We start from the raw sequence: 22,984 nt of genomic DNA, 5'->3' as shown, positions 1-22,984 counted from the left end.
TCTCTCTGTCTCTCTCTCTCCATGACCTTAATGCTCCTCTCATTGACTGGTCCCAGCTTATGTCTTCTCCCCTTTGAACTTGTGTTGGTCTCTGTAGCTACCTCAATACTGTATGACAGAGGCCACGCCACAAGACTCCTGAGACTAACTAATGTTAAAATGTCACACATTTCCACATTGTTCTCTTGGAATCTCGCAGCCACAATCTGAAAACACACAGCCTGGCACGGAAATCCCATGTGACAGGAAGAAGAGCCTGGCTGGGTTTCTACCCAACCGTCAGCCTTACTCACATAGTAAGTTATCTGAGAATGCAGCGTGCAGCCTGCAGCCTGCTCAGCTGATCCCATGGGAAAGAGAAGGAGCCGTCCTCCCTAGACTCCACATCTGTGGGCAAAAGAACCCACCGTTACTCTGAGTTACCAGGTTTTGAGGTGGCTAGTTAGCATCAGGTGTCTGAAATTCAACGCCAACTGAGCTTTATTGACTTGGGATGTGTGAACGCTGAATGTATCCAGAGGCAGGCCACCTGAAGCCAGGATGAAGCCTAGCTTTCATGCTTTCCGCAAGTCTTATGCATAAGGCAGCTGGGGGCTCTAAAAGCCAGACTGTGGCTGTGAAAGACGTGCTATTTTGTGCTACTTAAATTCTTGCAAATTCTCGCACTGAACACCTGCTCCTGCGAGTGTCTTGGCATGCCTCTCCCCTGTACCCGATGTCTTCCTGCCTTTCATTCTCGGAAGAGGGCATTTGTTTTCCCCCTGATTTCCAGACTCCTAATAGTGTGTAGGTCCAAGAAATGGGGTTTGTTTGTTCTCTCTCTCTCTCTCCCGCTCTCATTCTGCGTGTATGTGTGTGCACAGGCACATGCATTCATGCATGTATTTGTGCAAGTATAGTGTATGTGTACAGTGTATATGCACATATGTGCTCAGGTGTGCAGGCTAGAGGAGGATATCAGGGATCCTGCTCTCTTGCTCACTACTTCACTCCCTTGAAACAGGCTCACTGAACCTGGAGCTAGGCCAGTGGCCAACAAGTCCCAGCTACCCTTCTGTCAGCACCCACCTAGTGCTGGGTTACAGGTATAGATAGCCATGAGCGTTAGGATTTGAACCCAAGCCCTCATGCTTGATCAGCAAGTACTCTTGTCCATTCCTCCCCGCCCCCAGGAATTAGGTTTTATCACTGCTGTTCTAAGTTGAGGCTGTTTGTACAGCATGGTTTATTTGCTTATTTATTATTATTATTACTACTACTACTATTGGTTTTTAAAGATAGGGTTTCTTTATATAGCCCTGGCTGTCCTAGAACTTGCTGTATTGGCCAGAACAACCATAGACTCAGAGATCTGCGCACCTCTGCCTCCTGAGCGCTGGGATTAAAGGCGTGTGCCACCACCTCCTGGGCTGGGCAGCATGACTTAACACTTCTAGTCCTGGGGTTCTGCCTTCTCTCTGCCATCCTACGACCTCTGGCACTTATTTCAAGCTGTGTTCTGGAGGTGTCAGTGACCAGACTGACGACCATTGTTCTAGTGTTTACTCTTGGAAGGAAAGGACAATAGAGTGTTCAAAACTCAGGTCAACAAAGAGTCCTCTGTACCCAGCCACTGTGCAGACTGGTTGACCAGAGATGTGGGTGGGGTTGCTTCACCGGATCAGGAGAAAGACTCTCAACAGCTGCTGACCTGCTTGGGAGGCTCACCCTTGGATCTGTTCCTCTTGTTTCCTTGTGACTGGGGCTACAGGCCATCCTTTCAGCATATGAGCAACCCAGAGGATGAATGTCCTGCACTGGGAGAGGTGAGAGACTTAGAAGAATCCAGATTCTCGAAAATCAGACTCGTCTTTCATGTGTAGGAAACAGTTTGCTTATTTTTAAGATTTTATTTATGCTCTTGGCCATTCTTCCAGGTGTAAGATGGAATCTCAGAGTTGTTTTGATTTGCATTTCTCTGATGGCTAAGGATGTTGAGCATTTTAAGTGTCTTTCAGTCATTTTAGATTCCTCTGTTGAGAGTTCTCTGTTTAGGTCTGATGACAACTTATGCTGGAGAAGATGTGGGATAAAGGGAACACTCCTGCATTGCCAGTGGGAGTGTGGTGATTTCTCAGAAAATTAGGAAACAACCTACCTCAAGATCCAGCAATATCACTTTTGGGTATATACCTGAAGGATGCTCAATCGTGCCACAAGGACATGTGCTCAACTATGTTCATAGCAGTATTGTTTGTCGGAGCCAGAACCTGGAAATGACCTAAATGCCCCTCGACCAAAGAATAGATAAGGAAAATGTGGTACATTTACACAATGGAGTACTACATAGCAGAAAAAAATAATGACGTCTTGAAATTTGAGGGCAAATGGATGGATCTAGAAAATATCATATTGAGTGAGGTAACCCAGGCCTGGAAAGACAATTATCATATGTACTCACCCATAAGTGACTTTTAGACATAACGCAAAGAAAAACCAGCCTACAGTTCACAATCTCAGAGAACCTAGACAACAAAGAGGGCCCTAAGAGAGACATACATGGATCTAATGTATATGAGAAGCAGAAGAAGACAAGATCTCCTGAGAAAATTGGAAGCATGGGCACCATGGGAGAGGGTAGAAAAGGAGGGGAGAGAAAGAAAGGAGATGATATATAGCTCAATAAAAACAATTTTAAAAAAGAAATACTCGCGGGCGGCGGAACGCGGCCAGAACACCGGGCGGCGGAACGCGGCCGGCGGAACGTGGCCGGAACACTGGGCGGCGGAACGCGGCCGGAGGACGCCCAGCGCAGCCGGCGGGGACCCACTGGGACCAGAGCGGCAGCAGAGGACACAGGCTGCTGGCGGCGGGAACCGTCCCAGCAGCAGAAGCAGGCTGCAGGGACAGCGCGCAACACCAAGAACAGATCGCCCCACTACAATTAAACCAAAGAGCCAGAACCTGGAAACAACCTAGATGCCCTTCAATGGAAGAATGGATGAAGAAAGTATGGAATTTATACATATTAGAGTACTACTCAGCAATAAAAAACAAGGACTTCATGAATTTTGCATACAAATGGATGGAAATAGAAAACACTATCCTGAGTGAGGTAAGCCAGACCCAAAAAGAGGAACATGGGATGTACTCACTCATATTTGGTTTCTAGCCATAAACCAAGGACATTGAGCTTATAATTAGTGATCCTAGAGAAGCTAAATAAGGCGAACCCAAAGAAAAACATATAGGCATCCTCCTGAATATTAACCTTCAGCAAGCGATGAAAGGAGACAGAGGCAGAGACCCAAATTGGAGCACAGGACTGAAATCTCAAGGTCCAAATCAGGAGCAGAAGGAGAGAGAGCACGAGCATGGAACTCAGGACCGCGAGGGGTGCACCCACACACTGAGACAATGGGGATGTTCTATTGGGAACTCACCAAGGCCAGCTGGCCTGGGTCTGGAAAGGCCTGGGATAAAACCGGACTCTCTGAACATAGCGGACAATGAGGACTACTGAGAACTCAAGAACAATGGCAATGGGTTTCTGATCCTACTGCATGCACTGGCTTTGTGGGAGCCTAGGCAGGTTGGATGCTCAACTTACTAGACCTGGATGGAGGTGGGGGTTCCTTGGACTTCCCACAGGACAGGGAACCCTGATTGCTTTTCGGGCTGGGGGGAGACTTAATTGGGGGAGGGGGAGGGAAATGGGAGGCGGTGGCGGGGAAGAGACAGAAATCTTTAATAAATAAATAAATTTAAAAAAAAGAAAAGAAAAAAAAGCAAAAAAAAAAAAAAAGAAATACTCTAACTCTCCCCCCTAAAAAAAGATTTTATTTATGCATATGTGTCTGAATGCATGTCTGTGCAGAGGTCAGAAGAAGGCGTCGGATCTCCTGGAACTGAAATTATAGGCAGTTGTGGTCCAACCGATATAGGCACTGGAAACAGAACCTAGGTCTTCTGCAAGATGGACAAGCAGCTTTAACTGCTTAGCATTGTTCCAGCCCTGGGAAACAATATTTTAAAAATATTTATTTATTTATTTATTATGTATTTCATATTCTGTCTGTGTGTATGCCTGAAAGCCAGAAGAGGGCACCAGACCTTGTTACAGATGGTTGTGAGCTACCATGTGGTTGCTGGGAATTGAACTCAAGACCTTTGGAAGAGCAGGGAATGCTCTTAACCACTGAGCCATCTTTCCAGCTCCTCTGGGAAACAATTTGATTTGTCTCTAGTATTATAGACTGGGTTTACTTTGTAACAAAATAAAATTTTGTTAAGATTGTGACTCTGTCCTGGTCCTTGCTCTTCACTGTGGAGCTGTCTGCTGTTGGATCCAGGCATCCAGGCTGCTGTGTTACATTGTTGGATCCAGGCTGCTGTGTTACATTGTTGGGTCCAGGCTGCTGTGTTACATTGTTGGGTCCAGGCTGCTGTGTTACATTGTTGGGTCCAGGCTGCTGTGTTACATTGTTGGGTCCAGGCTGCTGTGTTACATTGTTTGATCTAAGCTGAAGAGTTACATTGTTGGATCCAGGCTGCTGTGTTACATTGTTGGGTCCAGGCTGCTGTGTTACATTGTTTGATCTAAGCTGAAGAGTTACATTGTTGGATCCAGGCTGCTGTGTTACATTGTTGGATCCAGGCTGCTGTGTTACATTGTTTGATCTAAGCTGAAGAGTTACATTGTTGGATCCAGGCTGATGTGTTACATTGTTGGGTCCAGGCTGCTGTGTTACATTGTTGGGTCCAGGCTGCTGTGTTACATTGTTGGGTCCAGGCTGCTGTGTTACATTGTTGGGTCCAGGCTGCTGTGTTACATTGTTGGGTCCAGGCTGAAGAGTTACATTGTTGGATCCACGCTGACGAGTTACATTGTTGCATCCAGGCTAAAGAGTTACATTGTTTGATCCAGGCTGAAGAGTTACATTGTTTGATCCAAGCTGAAGAGTTACATTGTTTGATCCAGGCTAAAGAGTTACATTGTTTGATCCAGGCTGAAGAGTTACATTGTTTGATCCAAGCTGAAGAGTTACATTGTTTGATCCAGGCTGATGTGTTACATTGCTGTGTAGAGTCTGATGGAGACAGGGAGGAAACACACTGCGGGTTCTAGGGTCTGCTGGGATGAACAGCATTGCTGACTGAGGTTTGGGAGGACTCTTCCTGCTTACTGTCAATGCTCCAACTGCTCTTTGTGTATGTGTTCCATTCAGCATGTCTTCATCTTATCTACACCTTATGAGTCTGTCAATTCAGTCTCATTCAGTTACAACATCAAGGTGTGGAATACAGAGTTGGGATGAAACCATGAAGAAGAGTCAATCATTAAGAAAGAGAGAGGTTTGATCTCTAGTATTCTTTTCATTTTTACTAAAAATATTTTAAATTACATTTCCATAAACACAGTTCATTCATTCAAATAAAGATGTTTAGAAGAAAAGGATAAAGACAAGAATAATGTTATCCTACAGAGATCTAGAAAACCAAGTTTGGGAGCTAGGTGACTTTAGATAAAGCAGATTCTGTTCTAAAAGAATGCTTGGGACAGGGATTGTCTCATTTATTAAAGAGGTGCATGTATCAAAGCAGTGCGATCCTGAGGGTAACCGGTTCATTTACAGCCACAGGATTGTATGAATTTTCCTTAGCAAGATGCACAATGAGCCCTTTACCTCTTGCAAGCAGCACATTTTGTAAACACAGTGTTAGCCCGTATAGTGATACCCATCAGCGGGTGTGGAAGCAAAGCCATGACAAGCATCCCTTCTCCTATTTCACAGTTCTTCATTTTTAAATTAATTTAGAAATCCTTTTCAACTTATCACTGCTGAGTGAGCAACTTAGCATACTATCCATGTGCTCTTATTTACTTTAAATAAAAAAAATTAGATGTCCCCAAAGGTGGCTGGAGAGATGGCTCCGGGTGCCTTTCAAGTGGATCCAGGTTTGATTCCCAGAATTTACATGGGAGCTTTTAACTCTGTCTGTGATTCTGATGTTAGAAGACCTCATGTCCACTTCTGGTGTCTATGGGCACCTCACTCTTGGTGCACAGACAAACGTGTAGGCAAGACCCTCATGCCCATAAAATCAAAGTCAACTAAAAAATAAAGTTTTAAAAATGAACGTGAGAAGAGAATCACACACACACACACACACACACACACACACACACACACTTATACCAACACTGATAAAGCCTCTATCATAAAAAGTGTTACAATGTATCATTCTGACATGTAAGACAAGAGAAGACCTAATTTCAATTCATCTTAAAACGTTGATGAATTTACAAATCAGTTCTAATCAGTAGCCATGGGGCAATTTTCCTGTCCTTGCTGCCATTTTCCTGCAGCGCTGGGGTGGATCCTCTGGCTGTGCTCACACCAGGCAAGTGCTCTGCCACTGACCCACATCTCCAAGTGGGCAATCCTTTAAACAAAAGCCTTTCTTATTTACATGCATGTGTGCATGTGTGTGTGTGTGCAAGCACCACGGTACACATGTGGAGGTCAGAGAACAACTTTCAGGACTCAGATGGTCAGAGCTGGTGTCAAGGGCTTTGACCCTCCTCCCAGCCACCCCACTGGCACTGGATAGTTCTTATGTAAGCGGCTACAGCCTAGAATATGTACATCGCTAGGATAGAGGCAGGTGAGGCTCTTCTCTAACTTACAGCCATCTAACCTAACTGACCTCCTAAAGAACCAGTTTAGCTGCTTGTAAAATGAAGGAGCTGAACACAGCCCTTTCTAGTGAACCGTAAGTCCGGGATGTACGTGGATATGCACTGATGGGTTAAATTACCACTGATATATTGCATTATTGTTGTTGTCGTTATTACTAAATGCCTACAATCCCCGTGATTCCAAAAGCCGGCCTTTTAATCACGCAGTCTTTAGGCTTCTGATACTATCTTAGAATTTCAGCAATTTCTTCTGAGAATAATACAATGATTACTTTCCACTGAAACAGATGCTTATTTCGTGGTAGCTGCACGTTGTCCATTCTTCACATGCAAACCCAAGGAGGAAAACGGAAGAATGTGCTCTGGTGGCATTCACATATTCACTTATAAAGCACCGAAGGCCAAGGAAAACAGTGAGATGGGCTGAGGAGGGCGAGCCCTCCTGCGTCTGCTCACCAATCCAAGTTCAATCATAAAGAAACAAACACCCTCCACCTTCGGCTGTGTTCAATAGTTCTAAGTTGTCCTTCTGATCTCAGACAATATCAAGTACTTTGGTTTAGGTGTTTAATTTCTCAACCTACTTCAGAGTTTGGAGTATTACAGAGGTCATGGCTTTGTACATATTGATTACTACATCCCGAGAACGGCATGTTGTTGAGAAAAGGTAACAGGATTAACAGCATCCTGAAATGAAGCACCAGGAACCTAGAAGCAGTAAGCATGAGTAGGGAAGTCAGATTTCAGCATCAGATCATACAGAGCCACGGCAATGACAAGGAGAACCTGAAAAGACCAATGGGTCGGGCAGCTGGTTGGCTGGGTTTTGCAGTTGCCGGCAGGTTAGACTGATGCTGGTCCTCAGTAGGCTACAGGCGTTCCTCTGGCCCTAGTGGTTGTAGCAGTGTCTGTAAGGGGAGCTGCTCCTAGCTGCTTATTATAGCTATTAAAAGAAAACCCCAGCATGCTCCCTGCGTGTCTTCAGAATGTAAAAAGTCATGTGTGCTAATTGAATTCAGTATAAAATGTCAATGTTTTCCCCACAACATGACTTTAGCATTGTCTTCCCAGTGGGAAACGATGTCTTATCACCACAAGGCTTAGAGTTTGCACTAATTCTCACAGAAGATAAAACTAGCACCCACATTTTGTTTACTCAACATAAGGCCTTTTTCCAGAGATGGTGCCAATTGTTGTTTTTTATAACCCAATTGCAAGATCACACTGAAAGTTTTTTGTTTAACTTCCCCAGTTATATTGGTATTATTCCCACTGCCAGAGCTCTGCAAGTCAAGGAAAGTGCATGCCGCCTGTGGAGGCCAAGGTTGATCTGGACTGTGTCCATGCATGTGGGTAGTAATGCCCGTCCTGGAGAGAAGAATGCATGCCACCCGTGGAAGTCTAGGTGGAGAACAAGGTTGATCCGGACTGTGTCCATGCATGTGGGTAGTAATGCCCGTCCTGGAGAGGAGTCACGGCACTGAGAGCTGCAGATGGCCTGTGTAGGGTGGAGCACTAAGCTGCCACTTATTCTCAGCACCGTGAACAGCTGTGGGTCTCTGCATTCAGTGCCAGCCACTGCTGAGAGAAGCCTCTCTGGTTAAGGAGTAACGTGTGTTTCTGCAGATTCTCCAGGTCAGACACCGCCCCCTTTGCCTGTAGAGGAAAGAATTCTTGCGGGAGAGGGGGCAGAAAAACTGTTAGAGCCAGAAGATGGGGAGAGGGTTGTGAAATCCTCTCTTTTTTGACTTGGCACAGCAGGGCAGCCATGACCTCATGGTGCCTATGACTGCCTACACAAGACAATCAATTAGCAGGCAATCAGAGACTGAAGAACTATTGACTACCCAGGAATCCTTGGGGACAGTCATTGTTTTTAATTATATGCTCACTTAAGAACCCACTTGTTCCAAACCCCGGGTCCCATAGATAATCCTGGTTAAACTCAAGGTGTCTCAAAACAAACAAAACGGCAAGTGTGGGCAGGAGACTTGGGGAGAGTGATGGGTGGGAAAGTACTAGAGAGGGTGAAGGTCACAGTAATCAGAATGCACTTCTTCATATAGGAACCTGTCAACGAACAAATTCAATACGCTTATTTTTTTAAAAAAGAGTCACAAATGGAAATTTTTACATATTTATTGAAACGAGTTTCCAAAGAAATTCTCCCAGGCAATGTTATCAACCTACTTTGCTTTAACAAGAAACGCACCAAAGCATGTGTCTTTAAAATGGTTCTTTGTTTTTGGGTTTCTTTTGAGTAAGGTCTGACACAGTCCAGGCTATCCACAAACTCCCTCTGTGGCAGAGAATGACCTTGAACTTGTAGGAATGACCTTCCTGCAGCCAGCCAAGTTTATGCTAAGAACTGAACCCAGGGCTCTGTGTGTGTGAGGCAAACAACTCCCAACTGGGATATATTCCCTGCCCATCTTTATTTTAAAATCTGATTTGTTCTGATTGGCTATCCAGCTCGAACAAACTGATGAGGTTTTTTTTCTATTAATAATGTAAAAGATAAATTTTTTTTAAAGAATTCTTGGAGGGCTGGAGGGAATGGGTAAGGGCACTGACTATCCTTCCTGAGGTCCTGAGTTCAATTCCCAGCAACCATGTAGTGGCCCACAGTCATCCACAATGAGACCTGATGCCCTCTTCTGTTGTGCGGGCACACAAGCAAATGGAGCAGTCGTATACATAGGTAAATAAGTTTTTAAAAAAAGAATTCTTGGAATTGTCATATACATACGCTGTGCTCTGACTGTTTAAAAATAAAGATTCAGGATCCTAGGGTTAACTTGACCGCTTGACCCATGCTAATATCATGAGTCTTGCCAGAGCAAACTAGCTCTATAGAAAGTTCCTGTGCACTGTGCAGCTAGAGAATCCAACACAGTTCTCAGATGTAAACCCAACGTCTTGCAGGTCAATTGGTTTCTTTGGGAGTTTGAGGTTATTTAGCAGATTGGATGAGAATTTCATTATCAACTCACAGAACACTGCTTTATCCAGAGTAACAGTCCAAGACCTCGGGCACTTCTGAGGACTTCCGAAGTTTGATATTGGACAGGATTAGATCAAGGTCAAAGGCCTGGGTAGTCAGTGAGGATCTTAGACAGCCCAAGAAAGAGGGAACTAGACTTTTCAGGGAAAGACAAGCAAATTTCAGGGAACAGTCGTGGGCAGAAGAAAGGACGAACAATGATGGTTCAAACAGCAGCATTTGCTGGGTGAATGTCTGAGAATCGGGGCAGGTTACAAATTGATTGTGAATGTCCAGGGGCAGGGACAGAGCCATGTCAGAAGGCTGAGGGCATGACAGACCAATCTGTTGAGGATGCACTGTCGAACACTGTCCTTTGTCAGAGCAAAGTCCCAGGACAGCGGAAGAGCCAGGATCCCATGCAACCAGAGTTGTCTTCCACCCTAGCCTGCAGTTCTGCCTATAAAATTATCTGCATAGCTCAGAAGGCAAGAGCTCGATGAAGCGGCCTCAAGGAGGCAGAAGGCACCCCGTGGAGCATGAAGGTAGCTTTTCAAACACAGACTCCAAATTCAGCAGCAAAAAGTTCAGTTAGCTTCATCTCCCCTCGGTTTATACGTGGTTAGCAGAATAAAATTCTCATTCTTTGTTTCTTTCCTGGAATAAAATACCAAACATCCCAGGAGAGCTAAGGACTCAATTTGCTAGATGACTTTTCAAAGGTCAGAGCTAGAAAGCTAAGGATTAAATGGGACTGGCTTGATGGAGGAGAAGATATTAGTGAGCCCTTCTGCAGTTCATGCCAGCGTTTTTAGCACAAGGATATCCAGGAATCTCATGTAGAATGTCTTCTCTCATGGCCTGATAGCCACCTCCCGGAGTGTTGTGTGAGGGCTGGGGACTCTTCCCAGCTCTACAGGAAGAGCCATAGCATGCAGGAGAGACTGCAGAGCAGAGCAAAGCGCAGCTGCCACAGGTACAGATCTATCTTGTTCACCCTTGAGAATCTCCACAATGATCTCAGCCTGCACGCATTCCATGCCGCGTGCCCGTACAGGACAGGCCTGTGGGATGAGACAAGATCAAAACAACAGCTTTGAGATGTTGCAAGGTGATCTTGGTGGAGAGGGAAAATGTTGCTTCTCTCTTTAAAGATGGTTATTTCTTCTACCCAGTCTTCAAAGGTGACTGAGATGTGGCTGAGTGTGGCTAGGTGCAAGTCTACGAGCCACTCAAGGGTCTTCCGCAAGGGCTCTGCCCTTCTTTGCTGTATTTCCTTAGCAGGTGAGAAACAAGCTCAACAGCCCCCTGAGATAGTGTGGATATGAAACACTTGCTTGGTTCGGTGTCTTCTCTGTGACGTGGCATGACGTGAGGGAAGTCCCAGAAGAACAGAGTTGACCTGTCAGAGGACATGAATAACGAGACCATGTCATCCAAAGCCGGGAGGTAGTGCGGTGACCCGGAAGAAGACCAGCTTCTTTATTGGAATCCTTAGAAGTGAAGCAGACCAGTGATGGCGACTTAAAGGTGATCACAATGAGTGAGGAGGGGACACCCACTGATCAGAAGTACTCCTTCTGCACCCCGAGTTCCTCGCAGACTGTTACTCTGGCGGGTAGCCAGGCCTTTCCTAGGACTAGTCCCTGGGATGTCATCGTCTGAAGAGGGGTGGTGGGAGAAACAGTAAAAGGGTCTTGTGTCTACACTGATTTGAAACGAATGGAACTTGTCTCCTCTTCATCTTCCCGTGGCAGGCCCAGCAGGTGCCCTCAGGGAGTGTGCTCTTGGAGAACACCAACACCGCTCTGATTAGGACTCACTGTCGCTGGAAGAGAAACACAGAACAGAACAGTAGCACATCTCCAAGAAGCCAGGGAAAGGTGATCCCTCGATTGCAGAGGCAATTCAGGAGTCTAAATGATCAGAAAGCCAGCAGTGTTTACCTTACAACTTCCCAAATAAGGGGCAGTTTGAATTTTATATTTGATTCTTAAAGGAGAAATTCTTGTACACCAATAGACAAACCCTAGCTCTCCCCCAAACCCCTCCCCAGTGACGGGGGAACCAGATGGAGTTGGAGGCTCTCTCATTTAATTAAATCTAATCCCATTCCCCATGAATAGATGCCAAATGTCTTTTCAAAAACAAACAAACAGACAAACAAATAAAACACACATGTGCTGTTTTCCCTTCAGAGTTTGTGGTCCTGGCTTGTTTTCAACAGTGCTTCTTGTTCAAGCCCACAGAGGGGCCGGGGCATGATCTCTGCACCATGCAGAAATCCATCATAGGTATCTTGGGGTGTGAATGGTTGTAAGCTATGGACTGGGTCATTGAGCATAACCATGCTATTGGCTAACTCATGCTTCTTTGGTTTTCTGGTTTCTAGTTTGGCTATCTTTGTCCAATATCTGACTTCACAGCTTTTCCCCAGTATGGCAGGAGGCCACTTGCTTATCCTGGAGAACAGGCAGAGCCCTGCTTCTTGCTTCCTGCTTCTCCTCTGGGTTTGCTGTCCTCTCTGCTACATTCCAGTGCATCTCTAGGTTTGTCAACTCTACTTCCACGGAAGGGCATGAATGACCACAGTGGGCAGTTGAGATCGCTCTCCTTGGCCCTCAGGTATGTGCATTGTACTGCAGTCTTCCAACTCGGTCTACAGAGGCTCAGCAAAGGACTGTGTATTAGCTAGAGTTTACACCTGCAGTCAGCAATTACAGGCTGGGAAACAGCGGGAACTGTCTCGGAAAAACAAACAAAACAACCACAATAGATGATAGATCAGTCGATAGATAGATGTGTCCTAGACAGGGGAGCGAGACACAACTCTCTCCCTCACTTCTCCCTCTCTCCCTCCCCCGTCTCTCCCTATCCCTCTCCCTCTCTCTCCCCCTCCCTCCTTCACTCCCCCCCCCCGTGTGTGTGTAATTGTGGGAACAAGGGAAGCATGGAAGAGGGAGAAGGGGGGCAGAACTGTATCCGATGCACTGATGCAGGGGAATAAAGCAAAGAATGACCTCTAGAACAAAACTTATTAAATGTGGACAATGGATGGAATTCCTCTCCTGTGGAGTATAACTCACTGACAGAAATCATGCTTACTACACGGACTCTCAAGTCTGTAACTTGTCTTTGATCACCAACATCCCCTACACGCTAAAGGAGGAGTATTCTCCAAGAGTTGGGTACTAACAAACCTTTAATCGCGTCATTCTGAAAAGCTCAAAGGGAGCGAGTGAAGGTTTCATTTCTTGGAAACAGAGTGGTAAGAAGACAGCATTGCTCAGGGAAGAAGGCCATCCCTGTGGAGCAGAAGTCCCCAGATGGTACGTTCTCCTTTTTATGACGTTATCTAGCAAGACCCTCTCATTTGTAACACTGAGCTTTGCCCAATGGTTTTAGCAGAAATGGTTTTCAAAATTATTGTAAAACCAGTCCATGTTTGTTTTTTTAATTGGAAAATACAGGCCTGGGGATGTAGCCAGCCAGTGGTAGAATTCTTGGCTACCACATGCAAGGTCCTGGGTTCTATCTCCAGCAAGCCTGACTCCCAGAACAGAATAAAGACACCAGAACTTCACTATAGCTAGGACTGCACCATTTGTGCTCGCGAACATTTTTCTATTCTAAAGATATTTTCTTCTTTGATCAAAAATAGGATCTTGATATGCACATTGTTCTGTAATCTATCTTTTCCACTCCTGGTCACACAGGGTGGGGTACAGTTTAGGGGTGTGGCTCTTCCTAGCACACCTAAGGCTCAATCCCAGCACTGCAACCCACAGAGTAAAACCTCCCCCATCTCTCCCATCTCCGCCTTCCTTTTTAGTAGCTACACAGAGACCTATTAACCCATTAAATATTCTTTAAAATGAGGCTTAAGAATTCAGTACAATAATAGGGTGTTTGCATACACTGGAGCTTTAAATTCAATCCCCAGGACTAAAGAAAGAAATGAAGGAGGGAAAAAGGAAAGACAACTAGAAAAAGATTCATAAAACAACAATAATACCCATCTCTAACCAATACTTATAACTTCTTATAATATATATTATAACTAACTCTTTAGGCTACTTCTAATTTTAACTTTTATGAACACTTCCAATTCCCTTTGCATAAGTCTCTACAAGAGGAATTTGGGGGGGGGGAGGAATTTTTGGCGCTTTAAGACCCATTGTTAAATGTTCTCTTTTTTTTCTTTGAAGACCTACCGGGTTCTCTGTGTAACAGCCCTGATTATCCTGGAACTCACTGTTATAGACTAGGCTGGCCTCAAACTCACAGAGATCCATCTACCTCTGCCTCCTGAGTGCTGGGATTAAAGATGTGAGCCACCACCACCTGGATAAATGGTCCTTCTTCTAAGTGAAAAAGCTTTTATATTTACTTTACCTGTGCTTTTGCTTAGCTTTTTGTTTTTTGTTTACTTTTTTATTACGAAGAAGGATATACTTCTTCAAACATTGATTGGTAATTTCAATGTTGCTAATTTACTTCTTGATAAACTTTGCTCGTATATAAAGTAAGTCGATTATCTTTTTACTGGTTTAAGTAGGAAGAATAATTTGATTCATTATCTATCATTCAAATCATCTCCAGCTTTTAATTTTTGTTCTAATTTTTTGTTTTGTCTTCTTTGAGGAGGGGTCTCATCTGTGGCTGCTGTGTGGCAGTTTCTACTGAGAGGAAAACCTTCCGTCTTGGAGGAAAGTCAGTTAAAGCCCACAATGTTCAATGGGAGAAAGGACAGCAGGCTAAAGGGAGGTGAAACATCCCATCCTGCAGGAAAGTTTATCAACACTGCAAGTTAACAAAGGCTTCAGGAAGCTCCCAAAACTGACCAGATTCAGTGGGCCCCTTCCTCCTCAAGCATGTAAAAGCAAAAAGCACACTGGAAGACACTCAGACCAGCTGCGTTCCAACCTGTGGAGCTGCCTACAGGCTGTGCCTCCAGGTTCCCAGCTTTTGTGAGCTGTCACCTTTGCTGGGGTGGGCTTTGGTGATGCAGCTGTCTCTGAGTCACTCTGCTTCTGTAAATAACCCTGGGAAAACTCCCAGGTCCACCAGTTTGGACCTCTGTGGTATCCTCACCCTGGCCAATCATCTGGTCAGTCATCAGTTCCCTGTCTGGAGCAGGTAGATGCTGTCCACCCGTCCTGAGAACAGTCACACACACACCAGTAGCCCAGGCTGCTCCAGAACTCACTCTGTAGATCAGGTTAACCTTGAACTTGTGTGCTTCTTCTGCCTCTGCCTCCCGGATGTTAGGACCGCAGGCATGTACCACCATGCCACCATGCCAGGCTATTTATTTTGTTTTGCTTCTTTTTCAAACAGGGTCTTAACTCTGCAAATTATCCTTGAACTGACAGTGATCCTCCTGCTTCAGCTGCCTCAGTGCTTATTGCAGGTGTGAGCTATCACATTCAGCTCTCCATTAATGACTCCCATCTGGTGCCAGGGGAACCATGTTTAGTCTCTAGAGTGGTCCCCATGAGTCTCCTGACATCCGGCCCCAGCTCACATCCTGCCTAATCTGTGCATGGTCACTTTCCCAAACAAAATGTGCACCGGGACTTACTTGTAGAAGATCGGGTTGAATTTGAAACGATAAGTTCACATTATTGTTGAAAAGAAAAGTATTGTCTCAGGACCCCCAAGATCAAGTTCTCAGCACAAAGGAGACTTATTTGCCCCAGAGAGACAGAGGGCAGGGATAAGAGACAAAGACAGGAGATAGAGGAGGAGGAGCAGGGGAAGGGAACAAGGGAAAGGGGACAGGGATATTTGTCTGAGAGAACAAAGAACTGTCCTGGATAGAGGAGACAGATGTGGCACATGGGGAAATGGCAGTTTATAAAGGTAAAAGCTTGTGTTAGGATGAGGTATTTGATTTTAATTGGACATGTTAATTCAGCTATCTAAAGGGAGCTTTTGATTGGTGGGCTTCAATACTTTGATTTCTGGACCTTAGTAGTCAGCCTTAGGAGAAGGAAGTGGCCAAATATGAGAACAGACCCCGGGGTCTAGCTTTAGGAATGTCATCTAACAGTTTTAAGCAAGGAAGAGGCAATCAGGAGACGGGCAAGGCCTGCCAGAGCTGTGCTTGCCAGACCTGGGCTGATTAGGGTCCCTTAATTTGTCTTTGATTTACGCCCCTTGGTAAAAGGACTGACGGTTTGGATCAGTGGTAAATCATGTGCTTAGTATGTGAGAGTTTCTGAGTTCAATCCTCAACATCAAATAATAAACTAATCAATAAATACATGTGTGTATGGGGAACATGTGTGTGTGTGTGTGTGTTCAGGGCGTGTAAGCTGGAAGAGGGTGTCCGGCTCCACCACTCTCTGCCTCACTCTCTAAGACAGCATCTTTCCATGCGCGTGGCTCTAGGCTGTTGGCTAGCAATCCACCACAAGTCTCCTGCTTCCGTCTCCACAGTGCTGTGGTCAAAGTCAAGTGTGGGACCACACCAGGGTTTTCACGGTGTGCCCGTGGGTCCAAGCTCAGGTTCTCATGCTCAAAAGCAAGTACATTACCTTTTGTACCCTCTGCGGTACCCACCATACCCTCCCCCACCCGCCGCGCCCTCCCCCACCCACCGCGCCCTCCCCCACCCGCCGCACCCTTCCACACACACCATGCCCTCCCCCACCCACCGCGCCCTCCCCCACCCACCGTACCCTTCCACACACACCATGCCCTCCCACCAGGCCCTCCCCCATCCACCGCGCCCTCTCCCACCCGCCGCACCCTTCCCCACCCGCCGCGCCCTCCCCCACCCACTGTATCCTCTCCCCTTCCAGTACACAAATATTTAAACCTTAGAAATGATTATTCTGTTCCTCTTGCTGTAGGTATTAGTGCTGGGTAGTTCCCATGTTCTTGTGGCTTTTCCGGTAGCTACAGTATGGGGATACACTAACCAGTGGAGTCTAAGCAGAGGAAGAACACTCAGTCTGGCTGGAGTTTGAATCAGGGCCCAGGTACTTCCTTGCTGTGTGACCATGGGCAAGTTAACCTTCCTTAGCTCTAATTCCCTTGTCTGCTCTCATCTGCAAAGCACACCTAATAATTATCCAGCTCCTATTGTGTGGAATAATGTGAAGAACAAATGAGGGCTGAGTGTGACCCAGAGGAAAGCATGAGAGAGGCTCTGGCCTCAGTCCTGAGCACCACACACTGAGATCCATGCCTACTGCTAATGCTTATTCTGCAGACCGAGCACTGGCTCGCTAGTTATCTGGAACAGTGCCACAGAGTCTCAAAGGCTTTAAAATGTCTGTGGAGGCGCACTTTGAATTTCTAAGGAGAAGCATTTTGTTTAGCAGTAGCGTTTACTTAACTCCTCCAAAGCAAAGTACTCATGACCTCTGGAACATCATAGAGGGCTGACAGAGTCCCAGCATAGACACAAGCTGCTTCTGCTTTGATGAGACATCAGGCCGTTCCCAGAGAGCAGCTGCCCTCCTGGCATCCTATGTGGTGTGATGTTCACCAGGTCAGCGAGTTAGTCAGAAACTTCCTCCCCACAGTCCCTCACACTCCCACACCCCCACACCCCACAACTCCACAGCCCCCACAGTCCCCATACCTCCACACTCCAACACCCCCACAATCCCCCACAACTCCCCACAGCCCCACACCCCCACAGCCCTCCACACCCCCACACTTCCACAGCCCCACATTCCCACAGCCCTCCACACCCCCACACTTCCACACCCCACAGTCCTCACACCCTCATAGCCCCCACAGCCCCCCACAACTCCCCACAGCCCCCCACAGCCCAGCACCGTGGCCCAGGGCACCCCACCCCACCACAGGCTCAGTCTTTTATTTAGTTCGATATGCTCGCTGCTGCCTCTGGTTGTTAGTCATCGCTGGGAAACGATCAAATAAGCCATGCGTTTTTAAGTCTAGCAAACCCTGGAGTTCCCTGTTAAAAATACCTTGGCAAGCTGCCACCGAGCCACAGCAAACACAATAGCGGCTCGGTGCTCAGCGGTCCTGGCTTGCCATCATGTGCACGCGTGCAGTTTTAGAAACTTATTTCTGACAACGACATTAACAAGCAATTTGTCTAGGAGTGTTGCGTAAACACGCGAGGAACACGGAACACCTTTCCACAGCACACACAGGAACAACAGAAGGACAGACTGTCAAACAGTCTTCAAGAAGGTACTTGACTGGCGTGCTGCCAGCAGAATTGGGGCAGATTCAGCTCGAGTACCTCACTTCGTAGCCTCGACTCTGTTGGTCCAGACTGGGCAGCCACCCTGTCCCCCTGACCATCTATCTGGCAGCAGTCCTGAGCTATGGCCACAGCTAATGCAGCCCTCTCTCAAGATGGCAATACGCCATCACTAAGCCCTTCAGAGGCCTCGATGCTCTGACTCAGTTTCAGGGAGTGCAGCAATCAGTTTGGCATGAAGTCACGGAACAATTAGATGGAGCTCCTTTCTCATCGATATAAAGTCCCTTCTTCCCGACAGAGGCCTGGCCTGGGTGGAGTTACAGAGATGAGGCTAGGAATCAGCCCAAGACACAGAGATTGTGCCTGCCGTGGAGGCGTAATCTGGTGTACACACACACACACACACACACACCTCTTTCTTTAACATTGCCCTGTCTGTTTGGAGGGCACAAACTATTATTTTGTATCCCTCATGATACTAGACCTAGATTTGAGCAAAACTAGTTCAATGTGTATATTGAGACGGGGCTTCTCTGTGTAGCCTTGGCTGTCCTGGAACTTGCTCTGTAGACCAGGCTAGACTTGACCTCAACGATCTCCCTGCCTCTGCCTCTTGAGTGTGTGTGCAACTACACCTGGCTAGTTCACTCTTCATATTTGTGCACTTGAAGGAGACTGTTACTGTTTTTTTAAGGGACTAGATAGGAGGAAAATGGAAGAAACTACCAAAGAAACACTGATGTGACCACAGACATCTCCTAATACTTTACTGTCTCTGCACTGTGGCACAAAATAAACCCCACCTATGGACAGAGATGCGGAGCAGACAATGGGCACTTGGTTACATGTGCACCTCCCTGTCTGTTCACACCGTCCCAGCAGACAGAAGCACTAACTGTCTGCCTAGTGACTCAGGAGAAAAGGAGCATGCTGTGAGCCTGGATAAGCCAGGACCAGGCGGACTCTGTCGGGATTGGACCACTATCTCGTGGCATTTGGGAGATGGGTGTTGTATGGGTGGGGTCAGACAATGGAAGAGTACGCCTTCTCTAGAGATCTGAACAGTGGACTGTAAGACCCACCAAATGGATCTGTTCTTATCATCGCATGCTGGCAGGACCCAGCAAGGTTGGCGATGAAATTCTTTCCACTCTGGCCTGCCCCTGTGCCCCTTCTAGACTCTGAATACCACAGAAAGGACTTCTTCTTTGCCAGTGCAAGCTACATAAGAGGGGATTATGGGGAAAGGCCACTAAGGTGGGAAATAAGACTAGAGATCCCCCAACTCCTTTGCTTTCTTTTCCTATTATCATTTTGTTTTTGTTTTGGCCATGACAACCTCGCTGCAAAGGTCTTGAAGTATTTTGCATAGATCTGATCCTTGCTAAAATCCTGTTTGGGGACTGGGCATGTGCACAGTAGCAGAACACTGGCCCCACCGGTACAAGGTTCAGGGTTCCGTTTCTGGTCTAGGAATAGAATTCCATAGTTCAAGAAAAATGTCCACTCTCAGGTAAAGGACTAAGAGATGGTTAATGGGGGATTTGATCAAAGTAAACTGGAGGGATATATGAAATTATAATGACATCTATTATCTTGTGACAATAATGTAGCCTAAAAGTAACAAATGTATATATTTAAAATGTCAATCTGTGTCAATGTCATCCCAATATTCAGAAGCTGAGGAAGGAAGATCATGAGTCCAAGGCTAGCCTGGGCTACATAGTAAGATCCCAACTCAAGACAGAGGTAGAGATGGGGGGCTACAGGGCGAGAGAAAGGAAGGGAGGAGAAAAGGAGAGAAGGGGAGAGCACGAAAGGGGAGCAAGAAATAGTCGGGGAGAACGGGGAAGTGAAAGTCAAGGCTGGGATGGGCTCTGACAGACCCTGCAAACGTTTTCCAGAAGCCTTCCATCATCAGGAGGATGGACAGTGTGGCCGTCATTAAATCCACCCCTTATCTGCCGTCCCTCCCCTGCTTTCTGAAGCATTAAGGTCACCTTATTGGGGAGAGGGTGTCTCAGGGGTCAATGCCAACAGCTACTTGATGACGATGTATCGATTGTAACAAGTGAGTCACCTGTGGGGAGGTGAGCTGGGCTGTGTGTGAGTGACAGTCCCTGTAAAATCATTCCGCTTTTAATATCATCTGCCTGTGGAAGTCACCAGAACAGATGTGGTCAAATGCTGAGATTGGCCTGCTAGAACTCCAGGACCAGCTCCCCCCGGTCAGGGAATGGGTGAAGCCCTGGCAGGTGTCCTGTGAGTCCACGGAGGAGTTCAGATACTCACTTGCAAAATGATCGGTTCACATAGAACAACTCTCCAAACAGATAAGGGCTGTTTTGTCTTACAGGCAGCTTATTTCAAGACCAACCTCTCTATGGTTTAAAAAGAAAACCAAGATTTTTTAATACAATTTCTTTATCGTACAATCCTGTAAGAGCAGGTCTCTTCAGCGATGGCAGTAATCGCAAAGAGTGAGATCCAGGTGCCTAAAACAGCTGACATTTCTTAATCCCAACGGTGTAGTTATGGTGTTAATAGTTTGAGGGTGATCGGTACTGACCTATGCAGCATCTCGTTAGGAGGGGAAGGTTAAAATATGTGGAAAAGATATTCCTCTGGGATGTCCCTTGTCCTACAACAGTGGCATTATTTTCCTTTCTTTTGCCTTCCTCTTACTATCTGGAATCTCATTTTAAGTGAGATAGAGTATTTTCCGAACTAGAGACGAACTGGAACATGTAAACACCCCAGGTGGTAACACACTGAACTTCAGGTTGAGGTTGGCCTGGGTAGGACTGTGTTAGTTCATCACTGAGAGAGCCACAGGCTGGGGAACTAGTAGGTAGCACCCTGGGATTCTAGGGGAATAGCTGCAGAGAGACAAAGACCCCGAAGGAAAACCTAATAACATCTTCACGTGCAGTACTGTGGCCTTGGGAACGGCCTGGTGACGGGTGACTGCATTCCGGAGCATCTAAGTGCGTTGATAACTCGTGTATTCACGGCCGCTCACCACGCTCTCTGACACAAGCGCTCTGTCTGTCACCATCACCGCTCAGCTCTGCCTGGCTATCTTCCCGACACCCAGCAGATAACTTGGTGACCCCCCAAACCATAGCCATTCTCTGAAAAGCTCGCCCCCTCCTTAATCCCTTCTAGCTTTCTCCACCTACTGAGCAAACAACTCTCTAATTGCAATCCCCCCAACTCACTAATTTCCCTCCTCACAAAGATGCTATCATTTAAATGATACCATTCAGGGCTAATAAATTACACCTGGCCCCAAGGCACTAAAATTTTCTATCAAGCAGAGCCACCTAGTGGCACAATGGAGTACGTTTTTAATTTTCATTGAATTTCTCTCTGATAGTAATCCAGACTGGGTGGGTTAGGGTCCTTTGTTTGTGGGCTCGCTTTTTGAAATGTTCCTCCTAATCACGATTATTGAAAGCCAGCTCCTTTGGGCCTGTCCTCGCCACCTGTTTCCTTACCAAACACCTATCCATCCAAGGCAAATAACCTCACAGTTCAATTTGCTATAAACAGCAAATTTTAGGACTAAAAAGGCTCAATAGAGTCTCTTTGAGACATCAAGGACACATCAATACTAATTTATATCTAAGCAAAGAGCTACTGGGACCCTTTGTAGTTTCCAAAACACGCTTCCTGACCGCACAGTCCTCCATGTAAGCTGACAAATTAAATTGCCGGGCATAGGGAAGGTGAACAAAACATCATACTGTGGTTGTGGCCCGCTTCCACCCTCCATGACCCCTGAGAGAAAGCAGATGTAGACGTACCTTGGGCTGAGGTTTGGCTCCTTTTCTTCCTTCAAAGTAGGTAAACATTCATGGTCAGCTAAGACGGCAGAAAAACAAGTCCGTTGTTAGTCACCAGAACTGCCTTTTCTGTCCACAAAACTGACACCGCCGGGCACGGACTATACCCTCTATGTGGGTACCCGTGAAGAAACAGCCCCGCTAGAGAGTTCTAGAGGTTCAAAGATTAATGATGCTGAGACTCTTGAAATGATAAGCACCCGAGTCACACAGACACGAAGCCGCAGTGTTCTGTGCCCCTGTTGAAAAGGGCACAATCCATCACGGCTTGCTTAGTTGGTCCCCTGAAGCCCACTGTGTTCTGAAAACCAGAATATGCCACTTGGAAGCCAGATACGGGAATAAGATGGCTGTGCCTCAGGTCCTGAAGTGTCTGCAGAACAACTTATGGCAGGAGCATCAGGAAGGTGGGGAGTGGCCAGGTTCTCCCAGGGAGCTTCTTTCTTCTCTAACACACACACACACACACACACACACACATTCATGCACACGCACGCACACATGCACGCATACACATGCACACAGCGGCGTGGTGTATTGTATGCATACCCATGTATGCCCAAGTGGAGGGCACAGTTTGGCACTGGGTGCCCTCACTTATGGCTCTTCACCTTATTTTTTGAGGCAGGGTTTCTCACTGAATACACAGTACCCTCTTCTGGGTATCATGCATGTGCACAAATGCTCCTGCTTGCACACAGATGTGGACATACACACACATAAGCTAGTAGCTAACTAGGCAGACCTATTTTAAAAATAGAAATGAGTGACCCAAAGAGGTCATCCAGTGTGCAAAATGTCTCCTTAGTGCACAAGCATCGAGTTCTTGAGCTCAAATACTCAGCACTCCTGTGAAAACCTCGGTGTGGCTATATATACCCGTAAGAGCACGCACGGTGTGTGCTTGAGAGACATCTTGCTGTCTGGACCATCTAACCAAAAAGCAACAAGTTCCAGGTTCAGTGAAAAATTCTCAAAGGAATATGAATGGAGTGTGTTAGAGGGCAGCTTTCCTCTGCACACACACACACACACACACACCACTACACCACACATACACCACACACACATACACCACACACACACCACTACACCACACATACACCACACACACATACACACACACACACACACACCACTACACCACACATACACCACACACACATACACCACACACACATACACCACACACACATACATACACACACACACACACACCACTACACCACACATACACCACACACACATACACACACACACACATCACATACACC

At 46.4% G+C, this 22,984-nt stretch overlaps 1 protein-coding gene across 2 annotated transcripts in view; it reads right to left on the bottom strand.

Annotated features, from left to right (window-relative positions):
• Positions 1–8,916: 8,916 nt before the first annotated feature.
• Positions 8,917–22,984, bottom strand: part of Tmem154 (transmembrane protein 154) — a 33,175-nt gene continuing 19,107 nt past the window's right edge. Inside the window, exons 6-7 of one of the 2 annotated variants that reach the window (XM_075950567.1) lie at positions 21,672–21,729; positions 8,917–11,493 (exon numbers count right to left, since the gene is read on the bottom strand). In XM_075950567.1, coding sequence (XP_075806682.1) covers positions 11,478–11,493; positions 21,672–21,729 — 74 coding nt within the window. In that variant the 3' untranslated portion in view covers positions 8,917–11,477. Of the gene's footprint in view, positions 11,494–17,487; positions 20,244–21,671; positions 21,730–22,984 lie in introns of those variants that run through there. The other variant, XM_075950566.1, reaches the window with a different exon arrangement.

Source organism: Microtus pennsylvanicus, chromosome 16 (assembly GCF_037038515.1).
Source record: "Microtus pennsylvanicus isolate mMicPen1 chromosome 16, mMicPen1.hap1, whole genome shotgun sequence".
Classification (NCBI taxonomy): Eukaryota; Metazoa; Chordata; class Mammalia; order Rodentia; family Cricetidae; genus Microtus; species Microtus pennsylvanicus.
This window is presented reverse-complemented; position numbering and strand designations above follow the sequence as displayed.